General features: G+C 46.8%; 1 protein-coding gene across 7 annotated transcripts in view; it reads right to left on the bottom strand.

The window, feature by feature from the left end:
• The window catches only part of LOC111834036 (septin-9-like), a 37,934-nt gene that overhangs the window by 6,413 nt on the left and 15,708 nt on the right, over positions 1–15,813 (bottom strand). For 3 of the 7 annotated variants that reach the window (XM_023792908.2, XM_023792924.2, XM_023792914.2), the window contains 4 exons: positions 2,197–2,379; positions 1,330–1,458; positions 1,140–1,221; positions 844–981 (listed from right to left, as the gene is read on the bottom strand). In XM_023792908.2, coding sequence (XP_023648676.1) covers positions 844–981; positions 1,140–1,221; positions 1,330–1,458; positions 2,197–2,379 — 532 coding nt within the window. The other 4 variants (XM_023792933.2, XM_023792942.2, XM_023792950.2 and 1 more) reach the window with 4 other exon arrangements.

The raw sequence follows: 15,813 nt of genomic DNA, 5'->3' as shown, positions 1-15,813 counted from the left end.
GTAACAGCCCCACAAAATTAGACTGGAGCATGTTTAACATGACCAAAGGCATCCTATTCACAGGAACAGCCTGTTTTATAGAACACTGGTGTTATATACATCTTATGGTTATAATGACTGATGGTGGAATTCTAACATTAATAGTTATTTATATCAGAGGTACGAATACGAATTATATGGAAACTTCCGTATAAATATCCCCTAAACCCATAATGCATGCATAGATTCTAAAAAGTGCCAAGCATCACATTGACTTGGCATTGGTAAGGAAAGAAAATAAAGATTTTAAAATATATTTTATCTTGATGCTACAGTGCCAAACAATGGACTTTTTTAAAGAGGAAATGTGGAGCCAAAGAAGTCTGGCCGCCTTGGACATTCTGGGGGCAAAGCTGCTGTATGCTGCTTCCTTCACCCTTCCCACCCAAAAGCCAATTATTAGTGATGGGCAAATGCAGCATCATGAACCATTTGCTATATTTTTTGACCCCACTAGGTGGTGCTCTTGAGTTGCTTTGCGGCATGCTTTGAGCCCTTTTACGAACAGAGAGTACTATCTAGTGGGATAAAAAAAAAACAGCAAATCGTTCATGAAGCTTCATTTGGCCACAGTAGTGCAATGATATATTACTTGTAGTGCAATTATTAAGCAAAAGCAGGCATAACTAATCATACATAGAGCTGCCACAGAGAAGAACCCCTTACTTCTGTTTTTGACTCTAAACAAACAGGGACAGAACATAGCACAGAGCTCTTTACATTGTGTCCCACGTTAAAATCTCAGGCGTGTGATGGTGTGTGTGTGTGATATCACCGTGTGTCAGGGCAGTGATTGGTCCTTACCTGTGTCCAGTAGGCGGGATGAAATAGATGCAGCAGTGAACTCGAGAGTCCGGGATCCTTGTCTTCCTGTTGATGTTGATCTCCTCTTGCAAGTACTGCTCATACTGCTCGTTAATGAACCTCATGATGGGCTGCCAGCTGTGCAGGACACAGACACACACACACACACACACACACACACACACAGACACACACACACACGGACAGAGTCACACAGAAGCACAACCACAATGTCAATATCTCACACACAAGGTATGATCAGACACACATTCTGTTGTGTGGAAGACTGCACTGACCAATTTTCATTGTTGATATGATCTCCAAAGCCTGGGGTGTCAATGACAGTCAGTTTCATCCTCACACCTTTCTCCTCAATCTCTGAACGGAGGGAAAGTCCATGGTAAACCAGAGACTGTTGACCTGTCCTGAGGTCTCACTAGAGAGAAGGCTGAAGACACCCCTGCGGTATCGTTCCTCGCTGCTCACCGTGACTGATCGACTTGATCTCTACAGTCTTAGGAATCCTCTCGTCAGCAGAGCCCAGGCCTGTCCGTCGGCTCACCTTGGACTTGAAGAGGGTATTCATCAGTGTGGACTTTCCCAAGCCACTCTGCCCTGCATGGAACATCAGCAGAAGCAAAGGCACAGGACACATGGAATGAGAATATAACATGTTATGTTGCTGACAATAAGCATTCAACTATCTTTGGGAACAATTACGCACAGTGTGCAGATTCCGCCTTCCATGGTCACCTCCGTCATCTGTTATGTAGCTACATCATGTTGATTGATGTGTGTGTGTGTGTGTGTGTGTGTCTTTATGGTAGAAATATTCCAAACCCATGTAACAGCCAGTCAATCAGTGTAACAAAGCACAGTGTAGCACAAAGCGCAGACACATGGAACAGAATGATATCATCTCTAATAGCTATTGAGATGGAAGCTGAGAAACAATGAGCGAGGGGACCATGGCAAAAGGTGGAGCATGACTGGGCAGCCATATGCAGGCCTGAGTAGGGTTCATTGGCTGAGTCAGGTAAACCAATTAGTAACTAGGAAAAACTCAAGAAGCTGCTGAGCTCAATCTTCAAGTGATGAGCATAGAAGATTGACACAGATAAATGTCCCAGCGTGTCCTACTTAAACATCTTAAGCTAAGAAAGTTTAGGGACTTCAACAAGCACGGTTGTACTGGAGCCTCTGAAGTACTGTTTCCCCAATCCGATCCTGGGGGACTCACAGCCAGTCCGTGTTTTTGCTCCCTCCGAGCTCCCTGCCAGACTGTTTGAGGGTCCCCCAAGGTTGGGATCGGGAAACGCTGCTCTGAAGCACCAACACCGCACACTCACTCACCAACGACCATAATGTTGAGCTCAAAACCCTGCTTCATTGCTTTCCGCCTCATCTGCTCCAGGATGGCATCGATGCCCACGTAGCTGAAATCCACGCTGGGTTTCTCCATGCTGGCCGGGGATGGGGCTGGCTTCACTGGCTCCGACATTGTGCTGGCGATGTGGCTGGGGACGACCTCTGACCCTGGTGCAGCAGAGACACACGTGAGACTGGGATTTATTCATTAGTGCCAAGCAAAGTCAAAAATCCACAGTTCTGCATGGTTGACTAATGGTAGCTAATTTAGTGTAGTTGAAGGCCAAACTTGTATTATTCCCTGCTAAGGAAACCCTGAATTCCCCTATATGACCAGAGGTGGAAATTTCAGGTCCAGAAAGTAAAAATCCAGACCAGGATTTAGTTTCAACCAACCAGTGAGTATAAAGAGCCACAGTCACGGAGTACACACCTGGTTGGTTGAAACAAAATCTTGGCCTGGATTTTTACTTTCTGGACCTGAAATTTCTACCTCTGGCTAAATTGCATTTCCAAGCAAGAAATGAGAATTCTTTATGAAGCATTAAGTTCACAAAAACATATCGCGGCACTCCACCAGAGAAAGTCCAGCAAATCAAACACTGAAGCTGAACGATTATTACCGATAGAGGTTTTTTCAGATGTATTTCTACACGTCACAAGACAAAGCAACAGAAGAGCAAACCTGAGCTGATTAACACTTTGCATCGTGTTGAGAAGCTTCACTGCGGGCAGTTAGCTGATAACAGCAAAACCCACAGCTTAGCATCTAGGGCAGGTTTCCCTTTTGAGAAAAACATTCAGATCTAATCAGCTTTGACTTTTCAGCACGTTCTTCCAGCTCATTGACTTTAACTAAATAATCTGTATAGAATGCAACCCACAAAAATTCCTGAACGCGAAAATCATTTTTTGTTATCGCCAGCTTCTGCAACTCCCCCCCCCCCCCCCCCCAGGTGCCATCTCACCCCCACATATAAGGAACGAAAATGAAATCTGTGGCAAGGGAAACACCAGCTGTGTAGTAACAGCCACTCAGGACTTGATGGTAGACAACAGGAAGTTGGTTCCCTCAGGTGGAAAGACAGACAACGAGCTGAAGTCGCTCTGTTCTGCTGCGTTTCGGAGGCAGAACCTGCGCTGTGCTCAAACGAACTAGCGTTAATGACAGCACACTAAACAGCCGCATGGAGAATCCTCTCTGAGGGCTTGTTCCCGACATATATACACGTGCGTTAGGCCGAACGCTTCTCTTGAAGCCTCTTCGGCGAGGTCTGGCTGGCGGTGCGAGAACGTGCCGGCTGGGTCCTACCTGGGTGCAAATGTCTCCGGCGTGAGCCTGCAGCTTGGCCTGTACTTTTGCACGTCCGTGTACAGACCCTGAGCACTTGGCTCCTACAGAGGCAACCGGCAGAGCTTCCTACAGTCAAGCAGAGAGCGCCGTTCACGGGCTGCTGTTAACCACGAGGGCAGCACACACACACAGGCACACGCATACGCACAAGCAGACAAAGCACATACGCAGCGATCAGCGGGCGGAGTTCCTGCTACGAGGATCCTACAGGTCCCTGAGCAAGACAGGCAGACAGACACACGCTCACATAAACACGCTCACACACATACATTCATTCCTTTATTTTACTGCTCAGCATAAAAAAATCTGGGAGATTAATGACCCTAAAACCACAGGCATTCCAAATAAACCGAGCACCTCTCACTACAAGGGCGTGCTCACCCTGCACAGGCCTCTGTGATCCCCTCTCTCCCCTCTTCTTTTCTGCAAGCGGAGCGCAAAGAGATAAAGACAAAGACTGTAAACTGACTCAGCAGTTATGATGCATCACCTTACATCCTCTGAGGTTTTCCTAGAATTCTTTTCATATTATTATAGGTCACATCATAAATTGGCACAAGCAAATGCAAATATTTGGAAACATTTTTACCCTAACCCTTCTTGAATATTTAGCCCTGCCTTTCATGAATCTTTAGCCCTGCCCTACATGAATCTTTAGCCCCGCCCTACATGAATCTTTAGCCCTGCCCTACATGAATCTTTAGCCCTGCCCTACATGAATCTTTAGCCCCGCCCTTCATGAATCTTTAGCCCTGCCCTACATGAATCTTTAGCCCCGCCCTACATGAGTCTTTAGCCCTGCCCTACATGAAACTTTAGCCCCGCCCTACATGAGTCTTTAGCCCTGCCCTACATGAATCTTTAGCCCTGCCCTACATGAATCTTTAGCACGTGTATAGCCCCGCCCTACATGAATCTTTAGCCCCACCCTTCATGAATCTTTAGCCCTGCCCTACATGAATCTTTAGCCCTGCCCTACATGAATCTTTAGCCCCACCCTTCATGAATCTTTTGCCCTGCCCTACATGAAACTTTAGCCCTGCCCTACATGAGTCGTTAGCCCTGCCCTACATGAATCTTTAGCCCTGCCCTACATGAATCTTTAGTACGTGTATAGCCCCGCCCTACATGAATCTTTAGCCCTGCCTTACATGAATCTTTAGCCCTGCCCTACATGAAACTTTAGCCCTGCCCTACATGAATCTTTAGCCCTGCCCTACATGAATCTTTAGCACGTGTATAGCCCCGCCCTACATGAATCTTTAGCCCTGCCCTACATGAATCTTTAGCCCTGCCCTTCATAAATCATTAGCACGTGTATAGCCCCGCCCTACGTGAATCTTTAGCCCTGCCCTTCATGAATCTTTAGCCCTGCCCTTCATGAATCTTTAGCCCCACCCTACATGAATCTTTAGCCCCGCCCTACATGAATCTTTAGCCCTGCCCTACATGAATCTTTAGCCCTGCCCTACATGAATCTTTAGCCCTGCCCTACATGAATCTTTAGCACGTGTATAGCCCCGCCCTACATGAATCTTTAGCCCCACCCTTCATGAATCTTTAGCCCTGCCCTACATGAAACTTTAGCCCTGCCCTACATGAGTCTTTAGCCCTGCCCTACATGAAACTTTAGCCCCGCCCTACATGAGTCTTTAGCCCTGCCCTACATGAATCTTTAGCCCTGCCCTACATGAATCTTTAGCACGTGTATCGCCCCGCCCTACATGAATCTTTAGCCCCGCCCTTCATGAATCTTTAGCCCTGCCCTACATGAGTCTTTAGCCCTGCCCTACATGAATCTTTAGCCCTGCCCTACATGAATCTTTAGCACGTGTATAGCCCCGCCCTACATGAATATTTAGCCCCACCCTTCATGAATCTTTAGCACGTGTATAGCCCCGCCCTACATGAATATTTAGCCCCACCCTTCATGAATCTTTAGCCCTGCCTTACATGAAACTTTAGCCCTGCCCTTCATGAGTCTTTAGCCCTACATGAGTCTTTAGCCCCGCCCTACATGAATCTTTAGCCCTGCCCTTCATGAGTCTTTAGCCCTACATGAGTCTTTAGCCCCGCCCTACATGAATCTTTAGCCCTGCCCTACATGAATCTTTAGCCCTGCCCTACATGAATCTTTTTAGCCCCATCCTTCAGTGATTGACACCATTGTCAGCTAAGAATGGTTAAACTAGTTGATTAAGTGACACTTATATTCAAAGAAACAAGTCTGCATTGCTGGAATTCTACCAGAGGGATTCAGGTCAAATATCTCACTCAATGACCTTACAGCAAGGATCCTCCCAAGACTCAAACTTTAACCAAATCCATACTCTTACCCACTATGCTATCCCCTGTTACTCACACGAAAGTAACTTTATCTCTTTGCACAGATGTTTGTCTCAGTACTGATATAACGACAATGTGCTCCGGACAAACGTTCACATGAGCGTCCCCTGGAGGAATCGTCTAAAACTAAATTTAAAGAGATCATCAAAGTGTCCGTCCAGTCAACAGCCGGACACAGCTTAACTTCATATGAAAGAATTAGAAGGATTGATTTCTAAATTAATGACAATTTATGGCAGCACTTTGCTTGAGGGGACACAAGTAAGTTAGTAACTAAGTTGCTAATCAAGTACAAAACATTATCAAATATACTTCCTGCCGGAGATACATGAAGTGTGCAGATTGATCAATGCAGCGTGCTGCCGCACGACCGTCACATTCACCAGAACAGCGAGAAATAGACCAGCAGGCGAAGGTGCTGCCCCATCTCCACACAGGCGGGGGGGTTTACTGCACTCGCCATTCATGGCGGGGATGTTAGACATGCCAACGATAAGCCCTCCCTGCGACCTGGAGGGTCTGTCACCGCCATACAGACTGTTACTGATGACTTTTAATCTAATTCAATCTTGATGGTGGGAGCAGGGAGATTCTTAAACTGCAAAATGCACAGATAACCAAGATGTTATTGTCAAAAGGTCAGTCCCTTATGAGATTATGCTCAATCTCTCGATCAGGTTATATCCAGAGGGAAGTCAAGTATCTCCTCTATCTCAACAAAACATAGAATGACAGGTAACATTTGAAACAGAACAGATTCTTAGTAATAACTCAGTTACTACTGAAGTACAAACCTTGAACTAATCATTAACAATATAGTCGCTACTTGAGACAAAACATGCATCATGATTCATTAATAATAAACAAACATGAGATCAGCATTTCGCTTGAGTTCTTTCAGTGGTTCCTTCAGTCGTTCACAAAGGTTTACAGAATTAACAGATATGGGAACAAATACAGTTACTGCTTGAGATAGAATATGCAACATGATTCATTAATGATGAACAAACATGGTTAATTAATGCATTAATTAATGCATTAACTGTTCTCAGACAAACCCGGTGACCGTTATCCACAGAGTCGCTGTGCTTGTTCCGTTTCCACGGCGCCTTGGCTGACGTGGGTCCGGCCCACATTTCCCACGAGCTTGTGCCACTTGGTACACAGGACCCCCCCCGCCCCAAAGGTCTTATAATAAATTATTATGAGCTTGATTTTCCAGGACAACGAGGAGAGTGAGCTCACACACCACTGCATAAATCTGCTAGGGACAGAAGACAAACCTTTATCTGTGTTCTAACTACCCTTCACCGGCAGCCGTAGATCATCTCCCACACACTGCGACGGTTAAATACCACGTTAGTCAGCTTCTAGAGGTGACTGGTCCCAGCCAGCAAGCATGGCAGCTGACAACCAGTTCAAAGACTCTCAGGTCAACCACAGAATCGCTCATCCAGTGTGACGCACCAGCATGTGTCTTCAGCTCTGTGCCAAACGAGACTCTAAGTAGGTGAAAAACGCAGAAGCTGGGAAGAAGTTCTTAATACTAATACCATCACATTTTCTTTGGCCCGTCTATGAAGGGTTAACAGCAGAGCCGTAGGAACCACGGTCGATTCCTGTAAACGCACTTCGCTGAAATGCCCCGACGCGTGTCGCCAGTTACATGCTCAGGTTCCCCTTCCCTCGGTACCAGTTCCGGTAAAGTCGACACACTGGCCAGCCGCCAGTCGCTGCGTAGCACACTCACAAACTGCAGCGCACAGGGATGCAAAATCCTCTCAAAGGGCAAAGAGGAACAAAGAAACAAAATAGCTCGGCAAGATAGCCCTGTCCCTGCTGGAAACAAGAATCCGAGGAATTCTGGGGGTCAAAGACTAAGATCAGAAGCTGTTTGCTCATGACTTTATTTAATCAGGAAGATATCCCATGTTTTGTCATTCTTTCTCTCTTAAGGATTTTCCAAAGAAATGGTAATTGTAAGTCATCTTTATTTTAATTGCGTTGTATCCTCTTCTTTATAAAGTGAGGAATTCTGGTATGATATATATTATTACTATTTTGAAAGGCACCCAGGTGTGGTGAGCCCACTATCGGCTGCCACATCACAGCCCCCCGGAGGTGAAGTTCACAGGACCAGCGAATCTGACAGCGTGGTGAAGCAGGCAGCTCGCAGACGAAAGCCCCCCCCCTTTAAGTCGTCACTTGAGCTTCCGTTTCTCACTCAGAAAACACGTCACAAATAATACAGACAGACACCTGCAGGTTAGCAATAGTATCTCCGCCACCAATGAATCCACTTACTGCCCCAGAGCGGCAGAGAGCGCAGGATTCGCTGTGAGTGTGACATGTGGGTGAGTTAACGTGACACCAAACCACGAGAAAAACAACTGTGAGAAATACAGAGAGAAATATCTAGAATGTTCTTTTTTGGTGGCCGCTGTGTTTGTGGGTCAGAGGATCATTAAACACTGCAGGCCCCTAAAACAGGAATACCCGCCCCCGCCCCCCCTAAATCCCCAGCAGACCAGATCTGCTGATTCCTCCACCCCTGTCTCAGGCAGTTTTAGCAATGAGAAAACACCACACACACAAATGTAGGACTCCAAAATCGTTCAGCTGCGCCGTATCCTATGGCATCGCAGGCCGCTACCGTCCACAAGCCCCCAGGCTACGCTGCTCGGAGCCGCATGGTGACACATAGGTGTCAAACTCTGCTGTTCTCCCTTGTTGTTCAGCAAGACTTATACAGGTGCTGAAAACCTGCTCTTCTCATTCTTGGATAGAAGCCGATTCAAAGACACCCAGACAGAAGGCTTTCAACGCAGGATGGGTGTGGCCTGTCGTGCAGAGAGACAGTTACCCGCCACGCACTCGTGACGGACGGGCCCTGGTGCTCACGGAGAACTGAGGCAGCCTTAACAGAAGACGTGCCTCTCGTCACCATGTCCTCAACACCTTAAAAAGGTGCTGAATAGTCTGCGGGCAGCAGCCTACAGGAAGCCATTAAAATGAGCAACATGAAAAGGAGTGAAAGACGCCTGTCGTGGAATCAACATCAAAACCGAAAGGCTGGAAGTTCTGGGCGTATTAAAAATAAGCCAGGAATGTACAGCTCGTTTCAAACTACACGAGATCTCCAAGGAGAGCTTACCAAAGCAGACGGATGGAATCGGCCAAGATAAATTACCTTAGCTAACTTGCCCTGAAGTTTGGTAACGTGCTCCAGTCGATCAGAATGCAATGCAAACAATCCCAAGTGCAAGAGGAGGAAGACGGGAGAAAAAAGCGGCGAGGGGTTAAATGTCAAGCAGCTCCCAAAACACGAGCGGCGCTCGGAGCAAACGTGTCACGCAAACACTCCAGCGGCCTGAAGTGATCTCACACTTCAGGCAGACGGGGAGGTGAGAAAAAAAAGCGAAACATGACAGGGGAAGAAAGTGAGAGACAGGAAGAGAGTAAGACACAAAGAGACAGGCAGAGGCGCACAGACACACGCACACAACCTCCTTTTCTGACTCACATTCTCCAGCGCAAGGCTGAAATCTCCACAACAAAAGTTCCCCCACTAAACATGGTGCATGCCTGCTCCCTGCAAGATCTGCTTTCTCACCTCTCAAGCTGAGCACTCCCCTTTCAGGCCAGAGGACACCCCCTTCCGAACTGGCTCTGCTGCAGCGTGCCACTGGGATGGAGGGAGGGAGTGTCCCAATCAGTGGAGATATTGAAACCCCGCCCAGCTCCAATCCCTTTAGCTCCGCCCACACATGGCTCATGTGACACACAGAGCCAATCACGCCACACCCCTCATTCACTTTGAATAAAGGGAGGGCATTGTAGATGAAGCCGCAGACCGTTGTCATGCTGAATTACTGTTGTCATGCTTGTCAGCCCCGAGTGCTCTCTCTCTCTCTCTCTCTCTCTTTTTCTCTCTTTCTCACCCACACAGAGTATGCGCACACAAACTCTGCAGTCAGCCCAGGGCAGCTAAGGGCGTCTTCGGAAAATCTCAGTCCCCCCCCCGACTGACCGGGAAACATTTGCGCTTCACAGTGAGCTGACACAAGCTAGGCCCTGGCCGTGCTCGAGCTCCAGAGAATCTGGGCGCTGTTCCCCCAAAGCCGTTACCCTGCTCTGTGGTTAGTCGGCGGATGTGGGGGGGCGTGTCCCGCGTGCCCTTTTGTAGTTTACCCAGATGCTGGTCAGCACACATTACGGAGGCTTTCCCACCACTGAAAATACGATGACATCATCGCAAAGCCCACCGGGGGGCTGCACCACAGACTTTGCCTGTGTGATTCAGGGTGACTTCATATCACAGATTAACACTCTATAGCCTGTACCCCCCCCCCTCACCCCCAAGCTTCAGTGACTGTCAGCAGGTCTGTAGTGTCACAGTCTGCCCTCATCTGACGCTTCCTGAAAAGCCCTTTAAGGAGATTCTCGTGGTTTGAGGAACATGTTCTGAGAAATATCACAAAGCCTGTTTTATTGCTATTAATCAAAGGAGAACTTATAAAACTCGTGTTTTCCTTGAAAACTCCCATTACAGCAGGAAGAAACCATAAACCACTGGCATGATGATCTCTGTGAACGAGCGATACTCAGCCTTCTGAAACTGCACTCCCTGCAAACAGCCTAGCAATGGCTGCGAACAGAACTGTGAATAATTAGCTGTGTTTATGGGTATATTCTCTAAACAAGAATAATGCCTGAATATGTCTGGACCCAATTTATCGGTTTTTCATTTTTATTTTTTTCCTTTCGTGTCGTCTGCAAAGCACTATCGCTTTGCCGAGAACGAACAATGCTTTCAGAATGATCTCGATCCAACAGGCAACTGGAATCGAACCAGTACAGACCCTCCCCCGAGAGAGTGCGCCGATTGAACGAGGGAATTGAGATTGATTGTGGAAACATTTGGAGCGTTCCGGGTATGGAATAAATTACCGACGGCCCCCTAACGTTTCTTACTCACACATTTCTCAGAAAGATCAGGCTGAAGACTGAGCTGAATGCATGACTCCTAAGTACACAGGACTGAAGACCTTAACGCCTAAACTCTCGTTTCTATGACGACATCCTGGACCTGACATGAACAGTCTGAACTGTGAACACTAAGCATGTTCCATCACAAGCCTCCTCTAGCAAACAAGCCGTGGTAGCTGAGGGATCGGAAGAGTGCCTTGGAATTTTTAGTGGGGTTTTAAAATATTTTCCATGTTCTATTGTAACTATTCCCTAATTCTTTTCATTGACATACCAGTAAAAACTCAATTCTGCGTTTGAAATTCACTCTCCTGGCAATTTGGCAGAGCTTGCGGTCTGACAAACAAAAGCTTTGGTTTTAGCTCAAGGGTTTTTCGTTTGTTTTGTGACTGAATTGTTCCTGCTAGTTAAAGAACATTAAGGCTAAAAGGCGCCCCAGCCTTGTAGCTCTGCGTTTCTCGGGACGCCTGCGAGGGTCTCAGTGGTTTCTTTCACGACCCAAAGCGATGCAGCCTACGCAGAGCGACATAAACACCGTACTGCAGCTCCGCCCCCTACTGCTCATTCTTTACCCTCCTTCCAGAGGACAACAAGCATACTTACAACAGGGGGCTGGCTGGAAATCATTTGCAGGAAAAAAAAAAAGAGGGATGGCGAACAATGGAAAGAATGACAGATCTTCTCAATAACAATAAAGATAAACAATAGCTGCCAGTCAGGTTTGCAGTCGTTTTTGGCTACATCTTTCTCTTGAATTAAGGATTGGAAAGGTAACTCATTAAGAGCAGGAAAAACTTATGGTTGGCCGCCCTGGAATACCCCAACCCATCTGGTGGTCGGGGAGCAATCCCCTCGAACCCTACATCAACAGAACAGAGAAAACATGCGTTCTTTCATTTCATGAAAAGAATTCAATGAGCAGTGTTCTACCACACATTCCAGTAGATGTTTTCATCCAAACCAGCATGCTAAGGCTATGTTCATATTACAAGCCTCATTGCACAATTCTGATTTTTTGCTCGGATCGAATTTGCCAGTCCTGACAATTCGCATTCATAATTACAAGCCACCTGTATCTAACTGTGAAGTGAACGCATCTGTCCTTGAAAATGGTTCGCATGCGCACATTGATACATTTTTGTGCAAGTCATCTGTGTCATCAATAACGAAAAACGCCCGGCGCACGGCTATAGACAAAAAAATAAAACACATGAATTCCGATCTGACCATTTCATGTTCATGTCGCAAGGCCAGGAATCGGATATGCATCTAATCTAGGACCACATATGAAAGTGACTCAAATCTCATTTGAAAAGACCCTGATGAGACCCTAAAGAACACGAGAGGTTAATACCTGGTCATATAGAAACAAAAGATCCACTCTTAGCTATGTTCCACATTGCCTAACTGTGGCCTACATTACATACCTCTCCCTGTGACTGGCAGGAGAATTAATGGCTGTAATTGAAGATGGAAGCTATTAGTCACACTTAGAATCACTTGGGACGGTGTTTGATGGCCCTGAGAAGGCGGGCGAATGTTCCCTTGAGAAGCGGGGAATCTGTCGCGTTGCATTTATCATGGAAGCAGAGGGTCAGGAGGAGGACGGACTCTGGGAGACAGGAAATGCTCCCTCGCCACGTGGTTAATAAAAACGGGGGGGCGTAGCAGTTAGGGGAGGGGGACCGCCGGCCTCTGCGGGAACACTTTCCCTGTGCTTTTATGCTGTTGTCATGACAACCCAGGCGACACTTCACTCAAAGGTGTCTGCTGAATCACAACAAACACAAACAGCAAAAAATATACTAAACACACTAATATATTTGATATTATCACTGTGACACATTATGCCAGAGATGCTGTTTTTGTGCTTGTGTCATTGTATGGTGATGTCTTTACTACTTCCTGCACTTGTCTGTAGCAAGACATAGAATATCTGTATAACAGTGACTCCTACTGGTCATTGCTAAAGATGCAATGGATCAAGAACGGCTTACTCTAAGTCTGAGAAGTCAGAAGGGAGTGCATCCCTGCAGGTAGTACTTGGGACTGTCCAGGTACTTTGGGTAGTACTTGGGACTGTCCAGGTACTTGGGGTAGTACTTGGGACTGTCCAAGTACTTGGGGTAGTACTTGGGACTGTCCAAGTACTTGGGGTAGTACTAGGGACTGTCCAAGTACTTGGGGTAGTACTTGGGACTGTCCAAGTACTTGGGGTAGTACTAGGGACTGTCCAAGTACTTGGGGTAGTACTAGGGACTGTCCAGCTTGGTCTGGTTCTTCCTCTCACTTGACTGAATCACTGCGCTATTCTGACATTCATGGAGACTGTGCTGTAGACTCCCTGTCCGCTGGCTCTCAATCCCATTCCCTTATACGGCTCTCTCTGACCTGACACATTACACGTCCTTTTCATCTCTCCTTAATGGAGTATAATGTTCATGAACAGACAAGCATGTGTTTAAACATGACACGTCTCAAGCCAGACGGAGACGGCAGCCACTGAAAACTGCTGAGCTAAAACAAATGCTAGAATCACTGGATCTAGCATAAATATACTCAGGTAGTGTTATATACTTTGGACTGGCTGAGACGAGAAAGCAGGCTTTACCTTTCATTTGAGATTCAGAGTATGCATTCTTAAGATATCTGCAAGACAATAACTAGGGTTCGGTATCTACTGTCTTACGACACGGAAATGCTTCCGACCACAATGACATTCGACACAGCAGCAGGGACATCCTGTGCGTCTGATCCCTAACAGAAAGGTCAGAATCTAAATCCGTCAAGGACCATGAAGCAAGAAAACATACCACAGAAAATCTCCTTACAGTAATCAGAGAGTCATTCTTTGTCAGACTCAACTCCAGTTAATACACAGTTTATTTACATTTCTTTTTACATTTTAACTGTTTGACTTATAATTGTAGGTATTTGTTTAGGTTTAGGATTGTAATGAGAGCCAAAGTTTTCACTATAATGTGGCTCAAAAGCCAATAAATCAGAATCCTGGAAATGTCATGCGACACGTTCATACTAACATGCATGATTTTCCACTGCCTCAATGCTCAGTATTACTCCAAGTAACAAGGAGTTAGCTGAGCCCCCGCAGCAGAATGGAAGATGATGTCATACGGGATGCAGTCACACGGGGCTGCTAGCAGGTGGGCAATCAAAGCAAATGCAAGCGGCACATAGTGAAGCAGCCATGGGGATTAAAGGAATATGTGCACATACACATACGCACACAGAAATACACACGAACACACAAACCAGTCTCTGTGAAATACAACACAGTAGTGATGGACAAAATGACACCTAATGAACCACTTGCTGTATTTTCTGACCCCACTAGATGGTGCTCTTCGATTGCTTTGGGGCATGCTTTGAGCCCTTTTTTTAAACAGAGAGCACCATCTAGTGGGGTCAAAAAATATAGCAAATGGTTCATGAAGCGCCATTTTGTCCATCACTACAACACAGCCAATGAGCTAGAAGAATATTTATTATAGGGTACTAACCAAGTCAGTATTATACATCATGTGATGATTTCATCAACACACACAATGCCCTGTGTTTGAAAATGAAAAGGGGCCTTGAGACAGGTCACACTGGATCTGGCAAAGAGAGTCATGCAGCATTCTCAGAAGCATGGCATTGTGGGTAGGGCTCTCTGCGAGGCATGGCACTGTGGGTAGGGCTCTCTGAGAAGCATGGCACTGTGGGTAGGGCTCTCTGAGAAGCATGGCATTGTGGGTAGGGCTCTCTGAGAAGCATGGCACTGTGGGTAGGGCTCTCTGAGAAGCATGGCACTGTGGGTAGGGCTCTCTGAGAAGCATGGCACTGTGGGAAGGGCTCTCTGAGAAGGATATGGCAATAAATTTTCTTTCAATTGGCATTAAAATAATAATTTGAAATCTGTTCATTCAGTGGAAAACATAAAAAGTTATTCACTCTAAAACAGTGTAACCTCAGGGAGTTTTGCTTAACTGAACATTTTTTATCCTTGTATTTTTCGGCCATTTCTACAGCTGGGTGTTTTTTACTGGAGCGGCTCAGGTTAAGTAGCCCCCCCCCCCCGGGGGGTGACCGCCGGGTTACAGCTCCGTGTTGGAGCAGCACGCTACCTGCCGTGGGCTGGGAGGGGGGGGCCAGGGTCCAAACAGGAAACCAGGCAGGCCTTCTGGTTAACATAGGCAGGCCAGTGACCTTTGTTTAATTATAGAGGTCTCCAGTGCGGCCGGCATGCTGACACGCACACGCTGCCTCTCAAGCTGTGCAACCCAACCTGTGAGCCCCATCCTCCTGCAGGGGGGGTCTGACATCACACCCACACGTACCTGGGGGTACAGACTGCACGCTGAGATGTGACACTGTGGTTAACTAACGTCCTGCAGCCTGCAAAACAAACCCTGAAATAATGCCTTATGAGTACTTCGCCGAGGGCCGAATCTACAGTGCTAGCTAGATAACGGAATGAGATTTCAGCCGCACTCCTCGGGACACAAGACCGTCTCGTGAGACTGGGAAAGAGCGAAGGTCAGCAGCTGCTCTCTGTCCTTCGCTTGTACTCCAGCTAAGCTTATACTTAGATTTTGTTCACAAAAATTGGCGAAAATGCGAAACAATCGCATATTTCAAAACAATCAAAGGCTGGGATTCCATCTCCTCAAATTTCTCACGGCCCCCGAAACGAGCTGTATTATTAATTAGCATAACCTTCTGCAAGAGCATGGCTTCCTGTGGAAATGGCCCTGTTACGCTCATCACCGCTGCTGACGTGCAAACTCTCTGGCTGGCCCTGTGCACCAGCCGTGATTTGCGTTTCAAATTCAGAAACGTCTGCGGTCCGGCAGTGATCTGGCCTGTGGGGTAGTTCAGCAGGAGTTTAATGTGAGCCGTTGCCCTGCAGG

The sequence above is a fragment of the Paramormyrops kingsleyae genome, chromosome 22, assembly GCF_048594095.1.
Source record: "Paramormyrops kingsleyae isolate MSU_618 chromosome 22, PKINGS_0.4, whole genome shotgun sequence".
Classification (NCBI taxonomy): Eukaryota; Metazoa; Chordata; class Actinopteri; order Osteoglossiformes; family Mormyridae; genus Paramormyrops; species Paramormyrops kingsleyae.
Note: the sequence above shows the minus strand (reverse complement) of the source record. Positions and strands in the feature narration are given on the sequence as shown.